Raw genomic sequence first — 19,999 nt, 5'->3', positions numbered from 1 at the left:
TATACACAATAAACATCTTCGTATACAGCAGACGTTCAACTCCGTTGCTCAGCTCCAGCGCAGACACCACAAGCACGGTGCAATGTGGTACCAAAACCCGTTCCAATTTCCCATCGTGCTTCGACCGTACCTGGTAATAACCTCGATCTAATTAATCCTTAATTAATCCGTTACCAGCGACAGTGATTGACACGTCAACCGCAGACTGCTGTGACCGGGGTGTAGCCAACCATATAGGTACATTGGCTGGTGCACCAAACAAAGGACACAATTAGTTGGTATAAGTTAATCCCTTTTCTGTAAACTTTTCAAGGATTATAAGTGTTCCATGTCTCCAAAGTAGTTGTGTGAAAATACGGTTTGTTGCAACAACTTTTAATTGGACGTAAAGAACCCCAGGAGAAACAAATATGGCATTCATGGCCTGGGAGTTTATCTTCAAATTCTTGGTTGTCACTATTGCATGGGTGTTTGGTATTTATCTGTTTTAAAGCAAGTGCGATTAAATTGAATAAACCAATAACATTTTTAAACGTTTCTACCGGGAAAACCAACCTATGGCAAGCAAAGTGCGCTGCAGCACCTCGAAATGTTTAATAGTTCTTACTAAACACACTATAGAGGGCGCCATGGTACACAACAATGTTAGTTGATTCGCTTTAATGAAAAATAAAGAAGATAAGAATCATAGCGAACTTAAATTTAAGTATTTAAGTTCGCTATGATAAGAATATATCAGGAACCAAAATGACAAGAACAGACAGTCTTTAGAAGTTGTTATATGTTGTATTGGTTAACTTCCACAGTTTAATCGCTGGGATAAAAAAATTATATTTAGTTTTTGAGAACTGAGAATGTGTTATACACATATCGCGCTTTAACTGGCGTCGTGATAGCTTAGAAATTGAATAGATAGTAAAATGTGTACGACGCCACAAAAAGGTTATAACCAATGCCTAATCTTTATATGCCAAAAAATATACGCCTTCCGTGTAAAGAAAACTCTTAGTTATAAACCGCACTATCGCAAAAGAAGTTTTCGAATACAACTCTGTAAATATTGACTATTAAAATACTTTCCACAAAAAAATCAACTTGACGAAGAGCGGTATAACACATTGAACCGCATACCTGTATATTGGCCGTGACTTGTGGATTTTGTGTACAATTGCGCGTCGATGACTGTTCTATCATCCGTTTCGCGTTAGATCATTAAATCTGTTTGGTTTAACACTCGGAAGCGTTGTATTGCATATAATAATACTGTTTATGGTCAAAAAAATGTCAACAGTTTGCATTTAAATACAACAAAATTTGTATGTCAACAGGTCGCATATAGAGATTTCAAAGTTAGTAAAGACGTTGAGAAATTGAAGTGTTTAGTTACACATTGTGTGTTGCCTTTGACGTAAGCTCACGTGGTTGAAACGAACCTGTCACAAACAATTCTCTGTGTATTGTCTGTCGCACCAGGTTTGCTTACAGCAGTGTCAGTGCTGGATCGGTTGCAGACCAACTATTAATATGTAGTATAGATTAGTTCACGCGGCAAGCAGATAGCAATATTGAGTAAATCGTTTACTATACCCACAACATCCGACAGCGACCTATAGTTTGCATACAACTAAAATTGTGTGGGCGAAAAGGACTTGAGAAGCATTTGCGGAGTTTTGCCATGCGGTAAAGTGCAAACGAGGTTATCGTTTCCGCAACTATAGTAAGACTTTCAAAACTTATCAATGCGTTTTCATTGGATCAAGTTCACTACAACGTGCAGGGTTCTAATAACTGTGGCAGTTGTGCAGTTAGTTTTCGTCATATACTTCAAGTAAGGAACTTCTTAATCTAGCTAAAGAGTAATATTTAATGCATCTTCCGCGTAGGGATAGGCATAATAAGCCAAACAATGCATAAGGCTTTTCACGGTAACAAAGTGTTTTTTTAAACACATTGGTTTTAAGTAAAAGTAGACATTAAACGTCGGGTTACTAACATTAAATTGGATTTGTTTTCTGAATATTTAAGTTTGTATAAATATTAAAGGTGTTCGCATGGTCCTCTGTTATTATTTCTTTACAGAACAACAGTTCCCTTATCATGTCCTGATGTTATACAAAATGACAGGCAGAACACAATGGTGCATGAGCAACGACAAGGTTGGTTTGAAGGGAATGCGTAAATTGTCTAGTGCCTAAACACACCCAAATGAACATCGCTTTATTATTAGATAGAGTGTGATTTCCTAATTCCAACGACACCTAACTTGTTATAATCGGTTCTGTATAACCAAAGATATTCCGGCTCAAACACCGTGAAATTCATAAAACTGATTTAAAAGTTGCGTGGCGAAAAAATTGAAAAGTGTACTACCCACGTGATAAATTACGTCCAAAACTGTTGAAGCGTGGTCGAGAGGCGAGAGTCAGTGTTTTCAGCGAAAAACGAGAGAATAAAAATCGCAGATTCCGCTTTTACGAATGAATCATCACGTAACTAGTACGTTCCTATGTCACAGTCACGAAGCTCGTAGTAAAAAAAAGGATAGCGCTGGAGATCACTGTTTGAGGACGATTATCTCCGCCTATGCTGGACCAATTTTATTAAGTAAAGAATTTTTGTAATCAATAGAACGGTCGCTTTCTGAATTTACCACAAAAATAAAGGTAACGTGGGGTGTGTTTACGCTTTTTAAAACTAACACATTGGAATAGGTAGTAATAGAATAAATGTCATTGTGTTGCGTAGTAGGGTGGGGAAAGATGGGACACCTTTTCGTTCCATTTTCTCGTCTTATTTGTTTGTTAACAAAGAACATTCAAAGAAGTATAAAACCGTAACCTCACGACTCCCGTACACCGTTGTTTATTGTTTAAAACACGATCAGGATGGTTGGATATTATGTGATAAAGATGTCCCGTCTTTCCCCATCCTACTATATAGTGTACAGTTGTAACAGATACTCCGATGTAAAACTAGATTGTACACAGAACGCCTTATTTATTACAGAAGTCTATCTGCTCAGTAAACAGTGGTGTATGATTTCTTTCCTTATAGAATACTCAGACCGTCTGCTGCGCTCAATTGAACGTAATGCTAAAGAAATTGGATATTTTGTCAACTCGCAGTTGGACGAAATGAAACCATACGTAAAACAAGAAACTAAGGAAATATTTAATGAACAGAAAAGGTGAATTATACAAGAATAAACATGTTCGTATATGGCATATTTTCTTTCTCAAAACTATCTGTACACAGAACATATACAGTATGACGTCACGTTGCAAACGGTGTTGTGTTATTGGTTCCTACTGTTGAGTTTGAATCGAGTGAGCGGTTAAATTTCGAAAAACTTTTTGACAACTAAAACATATACGTCCTTTCGAACAGAGCTATACGCGCGTATAGTGATAAATAGGCTATATACGACACAAGCATGCTGGCTAATATATATTATCATTACATGGTTTAATAATTTGGCTTTATGTGAATAATGAAAACATGTTGATGTTATTTATATTTGGCACTTAAGTAATACGACATTTCATATCAACTTCGGCCATACAATGTACATAATGGTAACAGTCTCTATACTATACCTGTTGCAAATACAAAGGACCAAAGTTTTTTTTTTAAATTAAGGTTACTATTAACTCGGATAAACACATTGCGCTCTATAACCGCTGATAAAAGAAACAGAAAGTCGCAAAAGCTGTTGGTGGAGTTGGAAAAACGAATTCAAACTTCGCAGGTATATTTCTAATGATATAGTAATAGTAAATTTCCCACAAACGAATTGGTTGGCACACAGAAGTTAGTTATAAGTACAACATTTTAATCCGTATATAGCTTGTTCCTTTTTCTTTTAGACCCCTAGTGTTTGTTATGCTTTGTACAAAATGTATACCCCCAAATATGTTTTACAGTTAAAATGAACGCCAAGTACAGCTAAATATAGAAGTAAGTGTAGCTGTAGCCTCTAATAGTTTACCATGGCAACACCCAATGTCACACGAACTCCTTTCAATAGTAATTTCCGTTTCTCTTTTACCACAATTTCAGTTATTGTTAAAATTTAGAACCCCTTGAAATGCGAAAAAATCCTACGATGCGTTCTACCTGGAAGCGGACTAGGATCCCAAATGCACCAGCTTGTTCATTGCTTCTTGGCAGCGTTTGGAACAGGACGTGTATTGGTACTTGAGAAAGGGGCAACCATGATTACATACGGAACTCTGGTAGAATCAGTGTTTAAACCGCTGAGCGAAAATTGCAGAGATCGCCCATCCCCCAACGCTGTGATTTGGAACGGTAAGATTTTACTTTGTAGTGCGATACGTTAATTTGAAAATATGCACATTGCTAAATGAGTCACCACAACAATTTGTTGGTTTCACGTGTAAACGTATAATGAGCAGAAGCTTCGTTTTTTTCAGGAAACACTGATCAAAACGAAGATGTTGTCATGGTTACATTTGGAAGTATAGCTTCTAACCGTGGCATGTTTGCCCCACCAATTATTCCACTCGAAATGAAAGATGAACTGGTTAAGTTGATGGGTGAACCAGAGGCGTGGTTTGCAGGCGCTTTTGTTAAGTATGCCATGCGACTTCAACCAGACATACAAGAGAAAATTGATAAAGCAACATCAGAAATGGACCTAGCTCCTCCGCTTGTGGGGTGAGTGGCCATAAAACGCAACAGTATATAGCGTTCAGCAACAATAGCCAGCCAGAATATACAGTATGGTGGGGGTAAGATGGGACACCGTGGGCACATGTATAGCATTCGAATATCCTGATCGTGTTTTAAACAATTATAACAACCGTCTATTAAAGTCGTAAGAATATATTTTTTTAATTCGTTAAATGTTTTTTTTGTTTAATACCAAATGGGACAAGGAAGTGGATTGAATAAGTGTCCCGTTCCCCTCAATCTACCATATATATTCGAATCTTTTTACCGCATTTTAGCAACATTTAAAATCACAAGTTTTGCTGTTTATAAAGAGACTTGCAAGCATGTATTTAAACATACCGCTACATGCATTTTATAAGTTCGTAATCAATACAAACGGGACAAAAAGAAAATATAGTTAGGTTTGATATTTAAAAGCTTCTTTACTCTCAGGTTTATTGTAAACAGGTTCAATATGGTAGAATATGCTTAATATTTAAAAGTCAATATTTGCTTGAATGTTTAATTTCAATTTATTCCAACAGTATTCATATTCGGCGAACTGATAAGTTACTCTGGGAGGCACAACACCATTCTGTTGAAGAGTACATGCGTCACGTGGTAGAGTATTATGACGTAAAGAACCTGGAGACCAATGAGGAACCGAAAGAGAGAAAAGTTTACGTGGCAAGCGATGATTTAACAACAGTTACTGAACTTAAGAATAAGTATGCTAACATGATTTTATAGTAGGCCTATGTTGTTTTAGCAAGATTATAAGAATAAATTTCTAATCATATATATATAGTAGGGTGGGTGATAAGACGGGACACATTTAGTACGTAGTATCCAAATATCCCGATCGTATTTTAAACAATTAAACGGCCTATGCCCTATGCCATGGGATTCTTGGGGACACTGGTTATATAATTCTTTGATTGTTCTTTGTTTGCTACCAAATGGGACAAAAAATATATATTTAAAAGGTGACCCGTCTTCCCCCACCCTATTATATTGAGCGAAATAATAAACAAAACACCACATTTACCATTTATGCGTAACAATTTGACCTTAAATTAAAACTTAACAGGTATCCCAACTACAAGTTCATTTCTGGACAGTCAGCAAGTAGTAGAAATCATGAAGGATTGGTCGGCGTTGTTACTGACGTATTGATTCTCTCCAAATGCGACTACCTTGTTTGCACATTCTCTTCTAACGTAAGTTTATGCTTTTAAGCTGGGTTTCACCTATTTAATCTACAGACCTACATCCTTGCTTGTTTTATAAATACCAATTAACTAATCTAATGTACTAGAATCGCACTTATAACTGCAGTGACTGTATATTTAAGTAACCTATCTATCTGCTGCCACAGGTTTGCCGTCTTAGTTACGAACTGATGCATACTCACACAGCAGATGCCTCAGTCAAATTTCATTCTCTAGACGATATATATTATTATTTAGCACCACGTTACCAAGTCGCGGTGCTTCCCCACACAGCGGGGAATTCCAAAGAAATTGACATAGAAGTTGGTGACGTCATAGGGGTACGTGGAAACCACTGGGATGGATTTTCCCTTGGCTTAAATCGTAGGACCAGCAAAGTGGGCCTGTATCCATCGTTTAAAGCTACTTTTAAAGTGAACACTGGACATTTCCTGGATTATCAATTATAGACTGCATGCGAAATCCTTACCATGTGAAGATTAGTGCAATTGAGTACACCCAAAGAGGTGTTTATTTTTATTGTTTTAGTAACTTTGTTTGTATCCAGTTGTTGAATGCATTCGTATTTATTTTTATTAAAATTATCATAGAGGTTGGTGAACGTACTACTTGTCCCACTTATAGAAAGCAAGAAGCCAAGTATTTCTTGCCATTAAAAGGACCAGACTGCACTTGATTATCCAGATGGAAATTCAATCATCAGCACTTAGTGGAGATGGTAACAACAAATTGTGATGTGTTCTGTCATGACTCGGCTTTGTGTGATTTATTATTGTTTTTTGAATTTTCGCTGCTCGACAAAACTTCGTTTTCAGCATCCAGTCTTTCTTTAGCTCTGAACACCTGAGAAAATGGATTTCAAAGCTTCATGATATCTATTACAGAACATCTGAATAAATGAATTTAGCTTATTTGGTTATACCTTGTGCCCATCTATAGGTTACCAAGTATTTGACTTTGTGAATAGAAGTGTCAAGCTTAGAACATGTATCCTCTGGGATAACAGGCAAGCTAACTATATAATATTTTAGTTAGTTACTGCAATGACAATGACTATAAACAAAAAAAAAATGTCTTTTTATGTGGTCAGTGTCACTAGTCAGTTGTCAGACTAACCATTTCAGCTCACATACAAAATAAAACAACACGAATGAATAAGTATAGTGGACAGAATCACTGTTACCTTGGATTGAAGGTAAAAGGAACCACCCGATGCTTTGTCATTTACTTTCATTAAATGTTCATAGTTCTGAAAAAAATGTAACTGACAGATAAATTTAGATTAGATATCAGGGTATTTATTTTTAAAGTTAATTGTTTGTAATTGTATGTTTTGTACTACAAGAGATATTATAACATAGTGTAATTGTTTTTTGCATTAAATTTGCAAGTACTTTAATTTGTCTACAGACAATGATATTAATAATAAAATAAAACCTTATTAATTTCTTCTATTGATTTAATGTTGGAAACGTTAAGTATTTGTTGAGCTTCATCCACTGACATCCCCAACAAACTTGATTGAGCTGCCGAACCCGCCCCCTTTTCACCATCACCGGCTTTATTTGCTGCTTGTTGACTTGCTGGGGTAATACAAGAATCAAAACAAATAAATGAACATTTATTTTGAAATAAATTTCATAAAACATTCCCAATTCTTAGTAGCAAACAGGTTACACATTGCAAACAAAGCAATAATTTATGCAAGACAAATCTGCTTTGTTTCAACACAGCTAGTGTGTTCAGTAAGAATAATGCAATCGGTATAGACAATGTGTGCAGTGTAGGTTGCAAGTCCAAATGGTTTTTGAGTTATCCAAATAACCAAAATATTGCAACTGCGCAATGGTTTTTTGACCATAACTCAAAAACCATTCGAAGTATCGAACCAAAAGTCAGTTTGGTAAACTCGTAGTTCTATTAGGTACTCCTGCAGACTGGGGCAAGATGAGCAAAGTTGTACATTAAACACATGTTTTCATACATGTTATTAATACAATCTTAAAGGTGTTTACAAAGTGTAATTTCTATTCAAAAGAATACATGTTGTATAATAAAATTATTTAAAACCTGCAAATTCCTTTCTTACAGCTCGTCCGAAAGCTCTCCCAACAACTTGCATGCCCGCTATGATTACACGCACCAGATTATTCGCCTGTAATATAAACATTATGAACATTTTTTATACAATTAAAACATGAATTTATATATACGCTTATAATATAAAAATTCTATACCACTTATATTAGAAGTTAAGGTATATTGACTATATTCGATAACAAAAAAAGTAAATATTTTTATTTACCATTTTTGGCGTTAATGAATAAATCAACTTGAAATTTGTCGCGATGTTAGTAGAATACGAATAGCAGTAAAACTCTTTCCAGGATATTCAAAAGGAATACCTAATTTCCAACACTATTTACGTTCACAAGTCACAACCATTGTACGTAAAATGATGCAACTGCGTGAAGCGTGATTTTGTTCAAAAGTGTTGCCAGGTGATTTTGAAGGTTAATTCATATTACGCATTTATTAATAAAAAGCTGTTATTATACTTGCCTAAAACAGATTGTATTTAACTATATTTTTTAAACATTAGTTTTCACGATTGCGCAAACTCTATGTCTGTGAATATTTTAAATACAAAATCTTTCTGTAACAAACACATTAAACTCGTCAATATCAGCTGATCAAATTAGGAACCATAAAAATGTTATACAAAGGTTTACGTCCTGTGCGCTGTCAGTCATATCATAGATAAACAGAAGAAAAAAACAAAGCAATTGATTGATCAGTTATATTGGGAGGAGTAGTAGAGCATAGTCCTCATTATTGCCTACATTCCATAGCTTGCTAGATCAAGTTGAAGCAGCAGTTATACACGTTTGGGTTTTATGTGACACGACACGTAACAAATACTCAAATCTAATTCGTTATGTGTTTTCGTTTCTCCAAATGTTTTGTTTTTACAATCTTTATATTTTTTAGTAATCTTTTCTTATTTCCTCACAGTACTAACTTTCTTAATTAATAAAAGTATGGGAAACACTAAGTCGTATAATCAAGTCCCAACATCAGGAATCGATCCGGAGGACTTAAATGTTGACAAATATGAGCCGACGGAAAAATCTGAAGATAATGATGATCATCTAATGTTTGTATTTCACACAACAGATGGTGACTCAACTGAACGCGTTGTCCACGATGAAGTTCTACCTGAAAACCAAAAGTTTTTCACCTACACTGTTACAGCCAATGGAAAGCTGTTTGCTGAGCGCGATAGAAACATACAACCAATTGAAATAGATGATCTGTTAAAGCATTTGCGACCTGGTGATGCTGTGGAGTTCGTAAGAGATGATTTAACTTTTCATTGGGCCATGTTTGTTGGAAATAGAATGTTTGTTCATCTTGAGAACGAACAGGTAGTATCACACTGTGTGGATGATATTAAAGGTGGTCGACGGGCAAGGATGGTAAACAACATCTACAAAGCACGCTGCCTTCCTTCTGTGCAATGCATACACAATGCTAAAGCACAGATTGGAAGAAAGGACAGTATTTGGAAGAACAGCGAGTGTTTTGTGATGTGGTGTCGGACAAACCAGTCAGAATTCGCAGTGGATGATATGAGAGTGAAAGACCTCGATGCCACCCCCTCGAAGAACCTTCCCAAGATTTATGTTCTTGAGATATATGACAGTGATGAGGTGGCAGAGGTAAAGAAGTTTTCTTCCATTTCCGAACTGACAGATTTCCGACAAAATTTTGAGAAAATGGAAGGAAGATGACAGCACGGAGTGTAAACCTTGTTGCTGGTTTTTTAATAGTATTACTTACAAGCTGGTTGGCATCAAATGATAATTTTACTAAATGTTCCAAGTGAACAGAGTATTTGTAAGGGCTTGAGGTATATTCAAAATAGTGGCATATGATTAGTATGAATTTCTTATGCGTTATACACACATACATATATTGCATTTCATTAAATTTTAAATCACTGAAAACAAATTTGTATGGTATGATAATATGAACAGCGGTTTAATTAATTCAATTAGTGTAGAAAAAAAGTTTTGTACCTATGTTTCTGGCACTACAGAATATAATCCAGTATCACATCTAAGAATATTAACACAACGTACACAAGGTTTAAATATAATTTAAGTAATCATGTTTTTTTTCTATTTTAACATGGTTTTCCCTAGTACTTCAATGTGCTACACTGTTCCGTGTATTAAATGCGCTACTCAGTAATCACATATTAGTTACTAAAGAATATATATTGTAGATATGTTCGTTTGTCTTATCAAGATCAAATATTAACATGTTGTTAACATAAAAGTTTTTTAAAGTCAGCGAGCTTAAGTGTTATCAGCAAACAAAAATAATTTTTAAAATCCCTTGCTCCAAATATTAAAGATACATTTCGAATACAATTATTAGCAATAGCAAACAAAGCCGTTCTTACCACTAAGCTCAGCTTTATGGCATTAAAATATATTCTATATCATTATCACCAAGTATAGCCTTGCCACATATTGATTTGATCTATTTAATTATTAATTACGATGCTATTTTCAGAATCCCTAAGTCTCCAATTTCATGTAATTTCATTGCCATGTTACCCGCATTTGTAAAGGTCTCAGCATTGCCTTATCAAGTGTTCTTTTTACACAAACTTATTTATTCTCTTGCATTGTGAGTTTGTTATCTATTAAGTACTTCTATCATTATCTACACTTGTTAGCTTGTACATTGACTCTTACCTAATCAAGAGAGGTTATAAACCAGATGTTATTATTTAATCAATCATTCTGTACATCAATATGTGTTTTTTCATGACATGATTTCAGTCATTTTTCAACTAATGTTCTACCATTCTAATAACCCCTCTGTAGATCCACAGTTATTATATTAGAGCAAGTTAGTTTATAGTTTAGCTTACATTTGCTGCAGCTGGAAGTAGTGGCCAGTTGTCAAATAGGTGACGTTTTTATATAGACCTGGTACTGGATTTCTTACATTGTTAATATTAGTTTTAATTTCATATTTTGCACACTGGTTAAATTGTCATTGTATTTGCTACTCAGGTGTGTGGTTTAAACAGATAGGGCATTGCTGGTGTTGCAACAAGCCAAGCAGGATGGAGGTAAGGTGTATGTTTCATGCCACGTGTTTCCTGTGGTTACCTTTCCTTTTATCCTGTGCCGTCTCACTTCTGTACTGTGTATCTAATATTTAATGCAACAACAAACACTGGAAGTGTTACGTTTCAGTTATAATTAGTGATGCCCTAATTTTAATAGTATACACGTGATAGTGATTTTACAGATTCTAATCCTATGTTTTCTACAAGAAATGGCGTATATATATATATGTATGTATGTGTTACATTTTTTATATATATTTAATTGTAATTTATTTCATGAACATTATTTAAAGTTTAAAGTATTGGTTCATGTTGTGCCATCATTTGGTAACTTTAACAGTCCGAAACTGTTTTGATATTACCTTTAACTATGCTAAAAATGCCAATATCCATTTTAAATAATCTTGACATCCTCAAAATACCTTAATTATTGGTAATATAACTCTTACCTTAATTATAAAAATAGTTTAAATATGGAAGAACGTTGAGAGAAAACAGCTTCAGTCCAAAACATCGGCCTCAACCTTCACCCATGAAGAAGGATATCTTCCGGAGGGATCTAGGATTAGATGATGATGATGCTCTTCCTGGTGAGTGAAGATAATTGTTTTGGTGTTTATTTGATTTGGCAGTCAGACGTTTTTTAATTAGGGTTTATTCCTTTTTATTATTCTTTTTGTTCAGTTCAACAGCCATCATTTTTGCGTGACTCTCTTTCCTTTTTTAGGCTTGTTGTAATGACTATTTTTGATGTTAATTCCATTCTCTTTGTTGTTTCAACAATATAATCTTTACATTCGTTATTTTACAATATTTTTAAAAAAAATGTGTTATTTTATGTTGTTCTCTCTGCATATCTTTCGGACCTTTTTTATTTCTGTAACTGGTATTGTTTTTATTATAAAGATATGTCAAGCTCAAGTGATGAGGATTCTGATGGAACTCAACCCAGTGAGATCGAATTCAACATCATACAGAAAGAGCTAACCACATGCACACAGCAGAGGGATGCTCTCAGAGATAAAACAGAAGTAAGTTCTCCATGTGCAATGTAACTATTTTAAAATCATACTAAATATTACAGTGTTTTTTAAAAGGTTTTATGTTTTTAAAAAAATATTTAAAAAAAAGGGTTTAAAAAAATGTTTTAAATTTTATTTTTATTTTATTGTAAAATAACAACGTTTTAAGTAGACTAACAACACATTGTCAATTGAGCAAAAAGTGTAGGATTTAAGCTACTAGTAGGATTATAATGACTGCTTAGTCCGGCAACGTAAGACTAAATAACCGTTATTTATTTATTCAATAAAATTGTTCCTCTCTTTGACAGGAACTCCAGAAAACAGTTCAGCATCTTAAGAGCCGACTTCAAAAAGAGGAAATATCGAAGAGAAGTCGAATGAAGATGATGCAACGCACACAAGCTGATGTCCTCAAAGATAAACAAAAGTTGATAGAAGATTTACAAGTAATGTGACGACCTATCTTTTGCAAATTTGCTTTGCTGTAAAATGAACACAGTTTTTGTTTATTTTCCCACTGAGCCCTTGGCATTGACTGTTTCATTGTTGCTTGTTTTGTTGTTCTGTTAAAGTAATTTGCTTGTTTCAACTTTTCAACTATATAAATATTCAATATGTAAGCAACACACAAAATCAGGGTTTACATAATTTGTAAAAAGTGAATATATATATGTTTCATTTTTAAATTTAAAACATTTTTTGGTTGTGTTTCATTTAGCAATTAAATTTCTTTATATGAGACAGAAATTAACCGATGTTTTTGTTCTAAAATCCATTAACAACTGTTCCGCATAAGTAATTTTTAGCTATAAATTTAAACATAGTCCTGATTAAGTTTTATTACTGATTTTAAGTGTTTAAGGTGACATTTACCAGATACATGCATATTTTATAAGCAACAACAGTTTCATTATTTTTTTAAAGACATAGGTAAACGTGATTACCACTTCTGTCATGTTTAACTTGTTTATAAATCAAAAACTTTTAAATTAAAGTCTAAACAGTAAACACTTCATAAACAGATCGTATAAAATCTTAACACATATTAACATGTTATCTGCAACAATTTACCGTTTCTTACTGAAGCTATCATGTAAACAGGATATACTGGAGGAAAACGGTGACAGCAGCAGCATGAAACTTGTCACAAACATTGAACAACTCCATAAAGAAAAGGCAAACTTACATGCTGAACTAATGAAGGCTTTTGATGAGTATGACACCAAGATGAATGAGGTGTGTTCTTCTGTTGATACATTAATGTTATAAGCTTGTTAATTAATCAGAAAACTTTGCTGATTTTTTGTTTACGTCATTTTGTGTTGCAGTTATAATACATTCAATACACTTTACGTATGAAAATATCTTACATATATCTTTAACCGTGACTTATTATGTAACTTCAGGTAGTGTATTTTATCTGTGATAAAATGCCATGGGATCTGGGGGACTTAAGTCGAATTTATCTCTGTTTTTTGTTATTTGTTAGTATAGGTTGATTTGCTGTGCAAGTAGCATAATAAGGGACAAGTGAATGAAAATATTTATGAGTTAAATACATTGACAGTTTGTTTTACACCAGCCATTTATTTCATTTTATAGATGGAGGAGAAGTTGAGAAATGCACCACACCCGATCATAAATGGTCATAATGGTGACATTTCCCAGGTTTGTTAATCACATGAGTCTTGTGCATATTCTGGCTTTGTTTTCACATTGTCCTGTGTTATTTTAAACAAAAACGTTTGGATCAAAATTTTAAATAATTATTATTTATCAACAACATAAAACTTGGCATTTTATGTAGAAAACTGCCGCAAATCAAGTAGTTCAATTTTTTAACTCTTAAACATTATTTTACATTGTAGGCGATTTCTGCAGAAAAAGAGAATTTAGAAAAAAAACTTTTGGAAGTTGAAAGGTATATTGATTAAGATTCCAGACTAACAATTTTAATTTTATTATCCAAAACAAATTAATTCTTAATAAAAATTTATACAAAATCGTCAAAACGGTTACTTTACACGTTTGCTTGTTAATCTGCTATAAATATTACTTAATCAAAACAACCTACACAATAACCCTCCTGCTCTCCACTTGGAAATTCAAACTATATTGATGTTAATCGTCTTTTAAACAGATGTGGCAAGGCAAATGGAATTTAGTTTAGCTTCAAAACCATATACACTTGTTTTCTGGCAAAAAGCCCACGGTTTTGCCAAAAAGAAAATCTTGGCTAGCGTTTTTTTTTATAATTTGTTGTTTTGCGAACAGACAACAAAGTGAGGAGAAAACTCGTAATGAACGATTGTTGAAAAACAAAGAAAATGAAATCGGAGATTTACGTCACGAACGGGTAAATTGGGTCGTGAATTATTAAGTATATTGTGCAACTGTAGATATGTGCGGTTACCCTTGTCATTTGCGGACATGACTATACTTGTGTTTTTAAATTACCATTTTAATGCTGTGTGACATACATTGTTTACCCAATTGACATAAATATTGATTTAGCAAAACTCTAAATATTTTGCTAAACAACAAAAATATTTTAAATGTTTTTTTGATATTTTCATTGAGGTTACATTCCAAGGAGTTGATTGTTCTATATTTTATGTACAAGTATCTATACTACATGACTGTTTTGGCATGAAATTGGCAGCAAAACAAAAAAGCTACTGTAATGTCAATCAGTGTATTTTGGCAACATACAATGAAATGGTGAAACTCTATATATATGGTTTGGCTCACAATAACTATACCAACAAAGCTAATAATAATATGCTACATATTATATTATAACCCCTTCTGTTTTAACCCCTACAAATTAAATGATTTTCTTTGTGTTCTACACACAGGATAAACTGACAGATAAAGTTGATACAATTGAAAACCAGATGAGTGACTTGAAAGAGACAATCAAACAAAACGAAAGGTTTGTTTGTTTACATAACATTGCATGATAAGACTGATCTTTTTATCTTGCTGAACAAACAACTTGTAAAGGTCCAATTGTGGAATTTAAAAGTTCCATTTACTTGAGAGAAATTTAAATTTAAAATTCAAATAATAAATTACTAAATTTAATTAACGAATTGTTTTTAAATTTTATTGTATGCGCGTATCGGTAAATTACAGATATATATTTTACCATGAAACTACAATGATAATATTTAAGCTGTTAGGTAATCTTTTTATCATTTATTTAAATATTCATGTTATACAGCTTCTTATTTCAATAACACAGGTTATTTATATTTTAATACCACTTTTTTTTCAAATAAGTCACATTAATTTTTTTTAAACATTTTTATATATATGTAAGTGTATAGATATTTTTTAAATTACAGAAAATTGAAAAAGAGTGAAGAGACTTCTCAAAAGTTAATCCAGGAACAAACTTCTCAAATTGAATCTTTAGAAAGTGAAAATAATAAGGTATATTGTTGTTTTGTTTTCGGTTATGGTTGTCACGAATTTCAGGTGAATGGCTAACTTATCATTTCAGTTAAAACGTAATGTTGAAGTTATGCAACGAGAATCGCAGAGCCATGCTTCCAACCAACATAACCTCGACTTGCAAGCTCATAAATTATCTGATGAAAATCAAAACCTTCTGGTGGAGTTGAAAAAGTAAGTTGCGGTTCGTGTATTGGAATTTTGTTTTTAAAATTCAGGAAAAGTATTTTTTTATATTATTAATGATATATATATATATATATGTACGTAATTGTGTTGATGTGTAAAAGCGCTGAGTAAAATTATAATTGTGTAATTACTGCATTAGAGTTATAGTGTATAACTATAATGGTATTTGTAGGCATGCAAATTAGTGTACTTTTTTAAATACATTTAAGTAATTTTTGTTTATCAGTTTTTGTTATAGATTTATCTTGGATAATAGTATGAGTATGAGTTACGTAACACATCACACAAACTTTAAAAAAATGTGCAATGAGTTTTTATATTGCAATTTGCATCTCTATTGTACTTCACTCGAGCTGGTATTCATGAAGTTACTTAATTTCCTAGAATATATGCGGCATCATATTCAGGATTTAAAATAAAAATGAAAATAATGTTGATTAAATGGTGTTAAGAAGGTTATGTAACAATATTGATTGGATGTTATAAATTTGATCCAGGTCTCTATATTTTGTTAAAAAAGCAAAAACTGTATTTAAACTCTCACATCGAAGTGTGCCTGTACAGTATATTCCTAATGAAACTTATATATTTGTGAAAAACTATTTGCTGATTGCTTTTACAAGTAAACTTGAAAGACACTTCATTCACTTACACAGAGTGTATGAAGCAATCATGGTCTACTTAAGTGTATTGAAGTTCCTTAAATTACCCGACTCGTGTTGCTGCTACTAATTGATAATCACTGTTACTTGTCAATCTATGCTTGCGGGTAAAAAACTCACCATGCAAATGCTTTAATAATATTTACTAGCTTCACTATGTATATGTTAAAGTTAAAGAGTAAAATGCACTTTTAAAGGTCCCCTTATTCTTTATTTGTATTTTAACACTGCTCTATTTTTTGATCAATTTTTTGTTTTGTTTACCAATTTAGTTAAATAATGAGCAGCACATAGTATGCTAAATTATGTAAGTTCATGCATACATTTTGCATGTAAAAAATATGGTTTTTCTATAAAACTTAATTAATTTTAGTGAATACTGAAACTAAAACTGGAACTAAGCTCTAATTATTACTGGTCATTTTAAGTTTTTGATTTTCAATTGTGTCTTACTCCCTAGATGTAACAAGAAAATAGAAGATCTTGAAAGGCAATCTCTGGAGCTCGCATCGTGTAAAAGTGAAGTTCTAGAGATGAAAGAAGAAAATAATGAGCTGGAAATCAAGTTGAAACGAGTTGGATCCAGTTTTGACCGGCACAAGGCTACTTCTAAGGAAAAGCTGCGTTCAGTGGAGCGTGACTTGGAAGAGTCGCGTGCGCTCATGCATCAACAGCGAAAAGAAGCTGCCGAGAATTATCAGGAATTAAAACGAGCAATGAACCGTAACGAGGAACAACTCAAGCGCGAAATCGCTGAATCAGAAGAAGCTTTTAACGAACAGAAACTGGAGTCGGATAAATTGATTCAGAGGTGTGAAATTTCATTCAATATTCCATTAGCTGATAATAAATGGGAGATATCTGTCTCATTAATGAATTTCCTGCCTTTCCATCACAATTTTTACAGGCTTATTCAATACTAAGTTTAAATTTTAATTAAAACAGTTTATACGTTCTAACTTTTTTCATGCTAAAATAATATAAAATCATGGGTGATCTGAAAGTCTAAGTTAAAGCACCAATATAAATAACCTTATCATGAAAAAGATTAAGATCCACTGCATAAGTTCTAAATAGTAATGTATGAGTTGAATATGATTTTATAAGTTAAAAAAATCCCAGTAAAATTTGAACTCCTGTTTGTGACAGATTGGAGGAAAATCTTTCAAAATCGAAAACCAAATATTCGCAAGTAAAAGAAGAACTAACTGAAGTGAATTCAAAACTATTTTCCAAACTTACTGAGGTAGTTTAATAAGTATGTTTTAAAGTTTGATGTCATATATTACCCTATTTTTTGATTTAAAGCTGTAAAAATGCTTGATCCCAAACACAAAAAAAAAACGCTGTTATAACTCATAACATAATTACGTATTTATTTTCATTTTAGTGTGAGAATATGAAAGAGGAGTTGGAAACAAAAGGAGCAGTGGTGATTATGACGAAACAAAAGCTGCAGGAAAGTGAAAGAGTGGTGGAGCAAAAACAAGTGAAAATTGAAGAACTTGAGAATAAAGTTGGTTGTGTAGAACTGGAAAAAGAGAATGCACAGAGACAGGTGATACGTGTAAACCATTGTTTTTGTATGGGTAAACTAGTAAGGCCCAAGAGTGTGGCATATCATCATTTATCATCATTAAGTTGTAGACCATAGGTGCTATTAAAAGTGGTTGTTTCAGCATTTTTGGGTAAATGTGTACATAATATAGTTGTGATATCATAAAATGCAGAAAAAATGACAACTTTAAATGTTTTGTTTTAATTATATAATCGCTTAATTAGAATAAACTAATTATTCTGTTTTTCGAAAGAAAAATGTATAACATGCACTCAAAACATACCAAACTTTACATTTCCACAAACCCCTTTTTTCAGTTGCAAATAATGAGCGGAAAATCTGATTCCGCACTCGCACAGAAGGAAAATGAGACGGGAAATCTTCGTATACAACTCAACACATTGCAAAACTCACTACAAGCTGAAAAGCGTAAACATGAATCGATGGCAAAAGTTGCTACTGAAGTACAAGCCAAGGTATTGTGGAAAGTTTTTTAAGTAAAAATACACCAATGTTTATGTTTACAGATATCAATGGTATTGCCTTTGAATTTTTAATTATTTTTACAGTTTAAATTAAAAAAAATCTGTGTAAATAAATATGTCAAAACTTTAAATTTGTTTTCAGAACACTGCTCTTGAAAAACAGCTGTGTGATCAAATTTCCAAACACCGGGTAGAGGTAGAGAGCATGGTTGAATCTCAACGTGTTGAAATGTTGAAAATGAAACACGATGCTGAGTTTGCTACACAATCTCTTACTATCAAAACCAAAAGTTTGCATAAATCTATCAGGTATGATATTTAGTGTTTGTATTTGACAGTCTTACTCGTATCATAATGCTTGTTGGTTGGTGTGTTCGTATGGCCGTATATAACCAAAGTAATCTTAATGCTGTTATTTTTGGAGTGTGTTGTTGGATTATACACTTAACGGAAATTGCTGAAACTTAGTGGGTACTTATTGGTTGTCCAAGTTTTCAGCCATACAGAAAAAAAAACTCCCTTGAAGTTACATACACGTTAACTCGTAAAATATCTGTGGTCTCCCCCTGCAAAAACAAATTAACGAATGTCATTAATTTATATAATGATGCACAGTTTAAAAAATTAAAGAAATAAAACCTGTTTCGACGAAAATCTTAAATCGTTTGCTTTTCACATTAATTACATGCTTTCCATACATTTGTGGGGTATTATGGGATACTGTTCGCACCCAAATCCCATATTTTCTAATCATATTTTTAACAATTAACAAGAACAACGATGTTTTGCTTGGCTACGGTTAAACACGTCTTTAAATATACTTTGTTTACTACGAAATGGGACAAGAAAAAAGAATGAAAACATATTTTATCTTACCCTACCCAAACTACATCATTTATTTTATTATTTCCGCACAGACAAGTGACATCGGTGTTACACAAGCTCTCTCATGAAAACACTCAACTACGAAGAGAAGTTGAAACATTTCCTCTTCTTCTCCAAGAAGGAATAAAGAGAGCTGGCAAGCAGGTGAGAATAATTGAAACTGACAGTACAAGTTTTATTATTGTAGCATGTCGTGTTTTTACTGCACCATTACTTTTGTGTGCATTTTTCAAGTGTTTATACAGTGATCATTTACACTGTTCATGCAATCTGAAATCACCTCATATATTTTACTCTGGGCAATGCAGTTTCTGGCTTCCCTGCATTTTAGTTAGGTGCCCATGGTACTGACCATTAATTTAATGCGTAGTAGTTTACTCACTTTATAATAATAAGGCATAGCACTGGTAAACCCCTTTCAAATTGGCTGCAGATATCCGAAGCATTGTGCGAGGTGAATGAAAGTAGCAAGGATCTTGTGAGAAGATATAGAAAGGAAATGAAACTCCGGAAGAAATATCACAACGAACTTGTTGAATTGAAGGGTCGGAAAATAATTTATTTTTAAGAAGTTTATTCCCTGAAAAAAATTTTCAGATTTTAAACATAAAATTGCACATTTTATTTAAAAAAAATTCTTTGTCTAATTTTTTGCAGGAAATATCCGTGTGTTTGTTC

At 33.1% G+C, this 19,999-nt stretch overlaps 4 protein-coding genes across 6 annotated transcripts in view; 3 read left to right on the top strand and 1 right to left on the bottom strand.

Moving 5' to 3' along the window:
- The first annotated feature begins 1,332 nt into the window (after positions 1-1,332).
- On the top strand, positions 1,333-6,507 carry LOC100183863 (alpha-(1,6)-fucosyltransferase-like). 3 transcript variants are annotated; one of them, XM_018817619.2, is made up of 9 exons: positions 1,333-1,828; positions 2,080-2,156; positions 3,055-3,187; positions 3,640-3,748; positions 4,077-4,308; positions 4,434-4,677; positions 5,220-5,402; positions 5,765-5,894; positions 6,144-6,507. In XM_018817619.2, exons 1-9 carry the CDS (start codon positions 1,740-1,742, stop codon positions 6,204-6,206), a joined length of 1,260 nt encoding a protein of 419 aa, XP_018673164.1. In that variant the 5' UTR covers positions 1,333-1,739; the 3' UTR covers positions 6,207-6,507. The 3 variants fall into 3 exon arrangements, with proteins under 3 accessions (XP_018673164.1, XP_002123485.3, XP_026696614.1); XM_002123449.5 differs by having other exon boundaries at positions 1,343-1,828; positions 6,053-6,507; XM_026840813.1 differs by lacking the exons at positions 1,333-1,828; positions 2,080-2,156 and adding an exon at positions 2,485-2,663 and having other exon boundaries at positions 6,053-6,507.
- On the bottom strand, positions 6,395-8,406 carry LOC100187016 (mitochondrial import inner membrane translocase subunit tim16-B). The gene is made up of 5 exons (XM_004225655.4): positions 8,212-8,406; positions 7,977-8,061; positions 7,344-7,489; positions 7,090-7,155; positions 6,395-6,749 (listed from the first exon to the last, which is right to left on the bottom strand). Exons 1-5 carry the CDS (start codon positions 8,212-8,214, stop codon positions 6,651-6,653), a joined length of 399 nt encoding a protein of 132 aa, XP_004225703.1. The 5' UTR covers positions 8,215-8,406; the 3' UTR covers positions 6,395-6,650.
- A 541-nt stretch (positions 8,407-8,947) lies between these two features.
- On the top strand, positions 8,948-9,700 carry LOC101242794 (protein FAM84B-like). Its single transcript, XM_004225729.1, has one exon. It carries the CDS (start codon positions 8,948-8,950, stop codon positions 9,698-9,700), a length of 753 nt encoding a protein of 250 aa, XP_004225777.1.
- Positions 9,701-10,923: 1,223 nt separating this feature from the next.
- Positions 10,924-19,999, top strand: part of LOC100176029 (restin homolog) — a 9,456-nt gene continuing 380 nt past the window's right edge. The window contains exons 1-19 of the mRNA XM_018816936.2: positions 10,924-11,058; positions 11,525-11,648; positions 11,965-12,089; positions 12,392-12,529; positions 13,185-13,319; positions 13,686-13,751; positions 13,952-14,004; positions 14,358-14,439; positions 14,942-15,018; positions 15,434-15,521; positions 15,592-15,716; positions 16,854-17,204; positions 17,543-17,639; positions 17,784-17,951; positions 18,269-18,427; positions 18,579-18,745; positions 19,354-19,465; positions 19,755-19,866; positions 19,979-19,995. Coding sequence (XP_018672481.1) covers positions 11,053-11,058; positions 11,525-11,648; positions 11,965-12,089; positions 12,392-12,529; positions 13,185-13,319; positions 13,686-13,751; positions 13,952-14,004; positions 14,358-14,439; positions 14,942-15,018; positions 15,434-15,521; positions 15,592-15,716; positions 16,854-17,204; positions 17,543-17,639; positions 17,784-17,951; positions 18,269-18,427; positions 18,579-18,745; positions 19,354-19,465; positions 19,755-19,866; positions 19,979-19,995 — 2,202 coding nt within the window. The 5' untranslated portion in view covers positions 10,924-11,052. The remainder of the gene's footprint in view (positions 11,059-11,524; positions 11,649-11,964; positions 12,090-12,391; positions 12,530-13,184; positions 13,320-13,685; positions 13,752-13,951; positions 14,005-14,357; positions 14,440-14,941; positions 15,019-15,433; positions 15,522-15,591; positions 15,717-16,853; positions 17,205-17,542; positions 17,640-17,783; positions 17,952-18,268; positions 18,428-18,578; positions 18,746-19,353; positions 19,466-19,754; positions 19,867-19,978; positions 19,996-19,999) is intronic.

The sequence above is a fragment of the Ciona intestinalis genome, chromosome 2, assembly GCF_000224145.3.
Source record: "Ciona intestinalis chromosome 2, KH, whole genome shotgun sequence".
In the NCBI taxonomy this organism is placed as follows: Eukaryota; Metazoa; Chordata; class Ascidiacea; order Phlebobranchia; family Cionidae; genus Ciona; species Ciona intestinalis.
This window is presented reverse-complemented; position numbering and strand designations above follow the sequence as displayed.

What these genes read in the sequence shown, in the direction of transcription:
- LOC100183863 (XM_002123449.5), top strand. Translation starts at nt 1,740, where the DNA reads ATGCGTTTTCATTGGATCAAGTTCACTACAACGTGCAGGGTTCTAATA. An exon ending in GGTGCATGAGCAACGACAAG is followed by an intron (nt 2,157 to 3,054) that starts GTTGGTTTGAAG and finishes CTTTCCTTATAG; the next exon opens with AATACTCAGACCGTCTGCTG. An exon ending in GTTACTGAACTTAAGAATAA is followed by an intron (nt 5,403 to 5,764) that starts GTATGCTAACAT and finishes AAAACTTAACAG; the next exon opens with GTATCCCAACTACAAGTTCA.
- LOC100187016 (XM_004225655.4), bottom strand. An exon ending in TGTAAGAAAGGAATTTGCAG is followed by an intron (nt 7,490 to 7,976) that starts GTTTTAAATAAT and finishes GTATTACCCCAG; the next exon opens with CAAGTCAACAAGCAGCAAAT. An exon ending in CAATAGAAGAAATTAATAAG is followed by an intron (nt 7,156 to 7,343) that starts GTTTTATTTTAT and finishes CATTTTTTTCAG; the next exon opens with AACTATGAACATTTAATGAA.
- LOC101242794 (XM_004225729.1), top strand. Translation starts at nt 8,948, where the DNA reads ATGGGAAACACTAAGTCGTATAATCAAGTCCCAACATCAGGAATCGAT.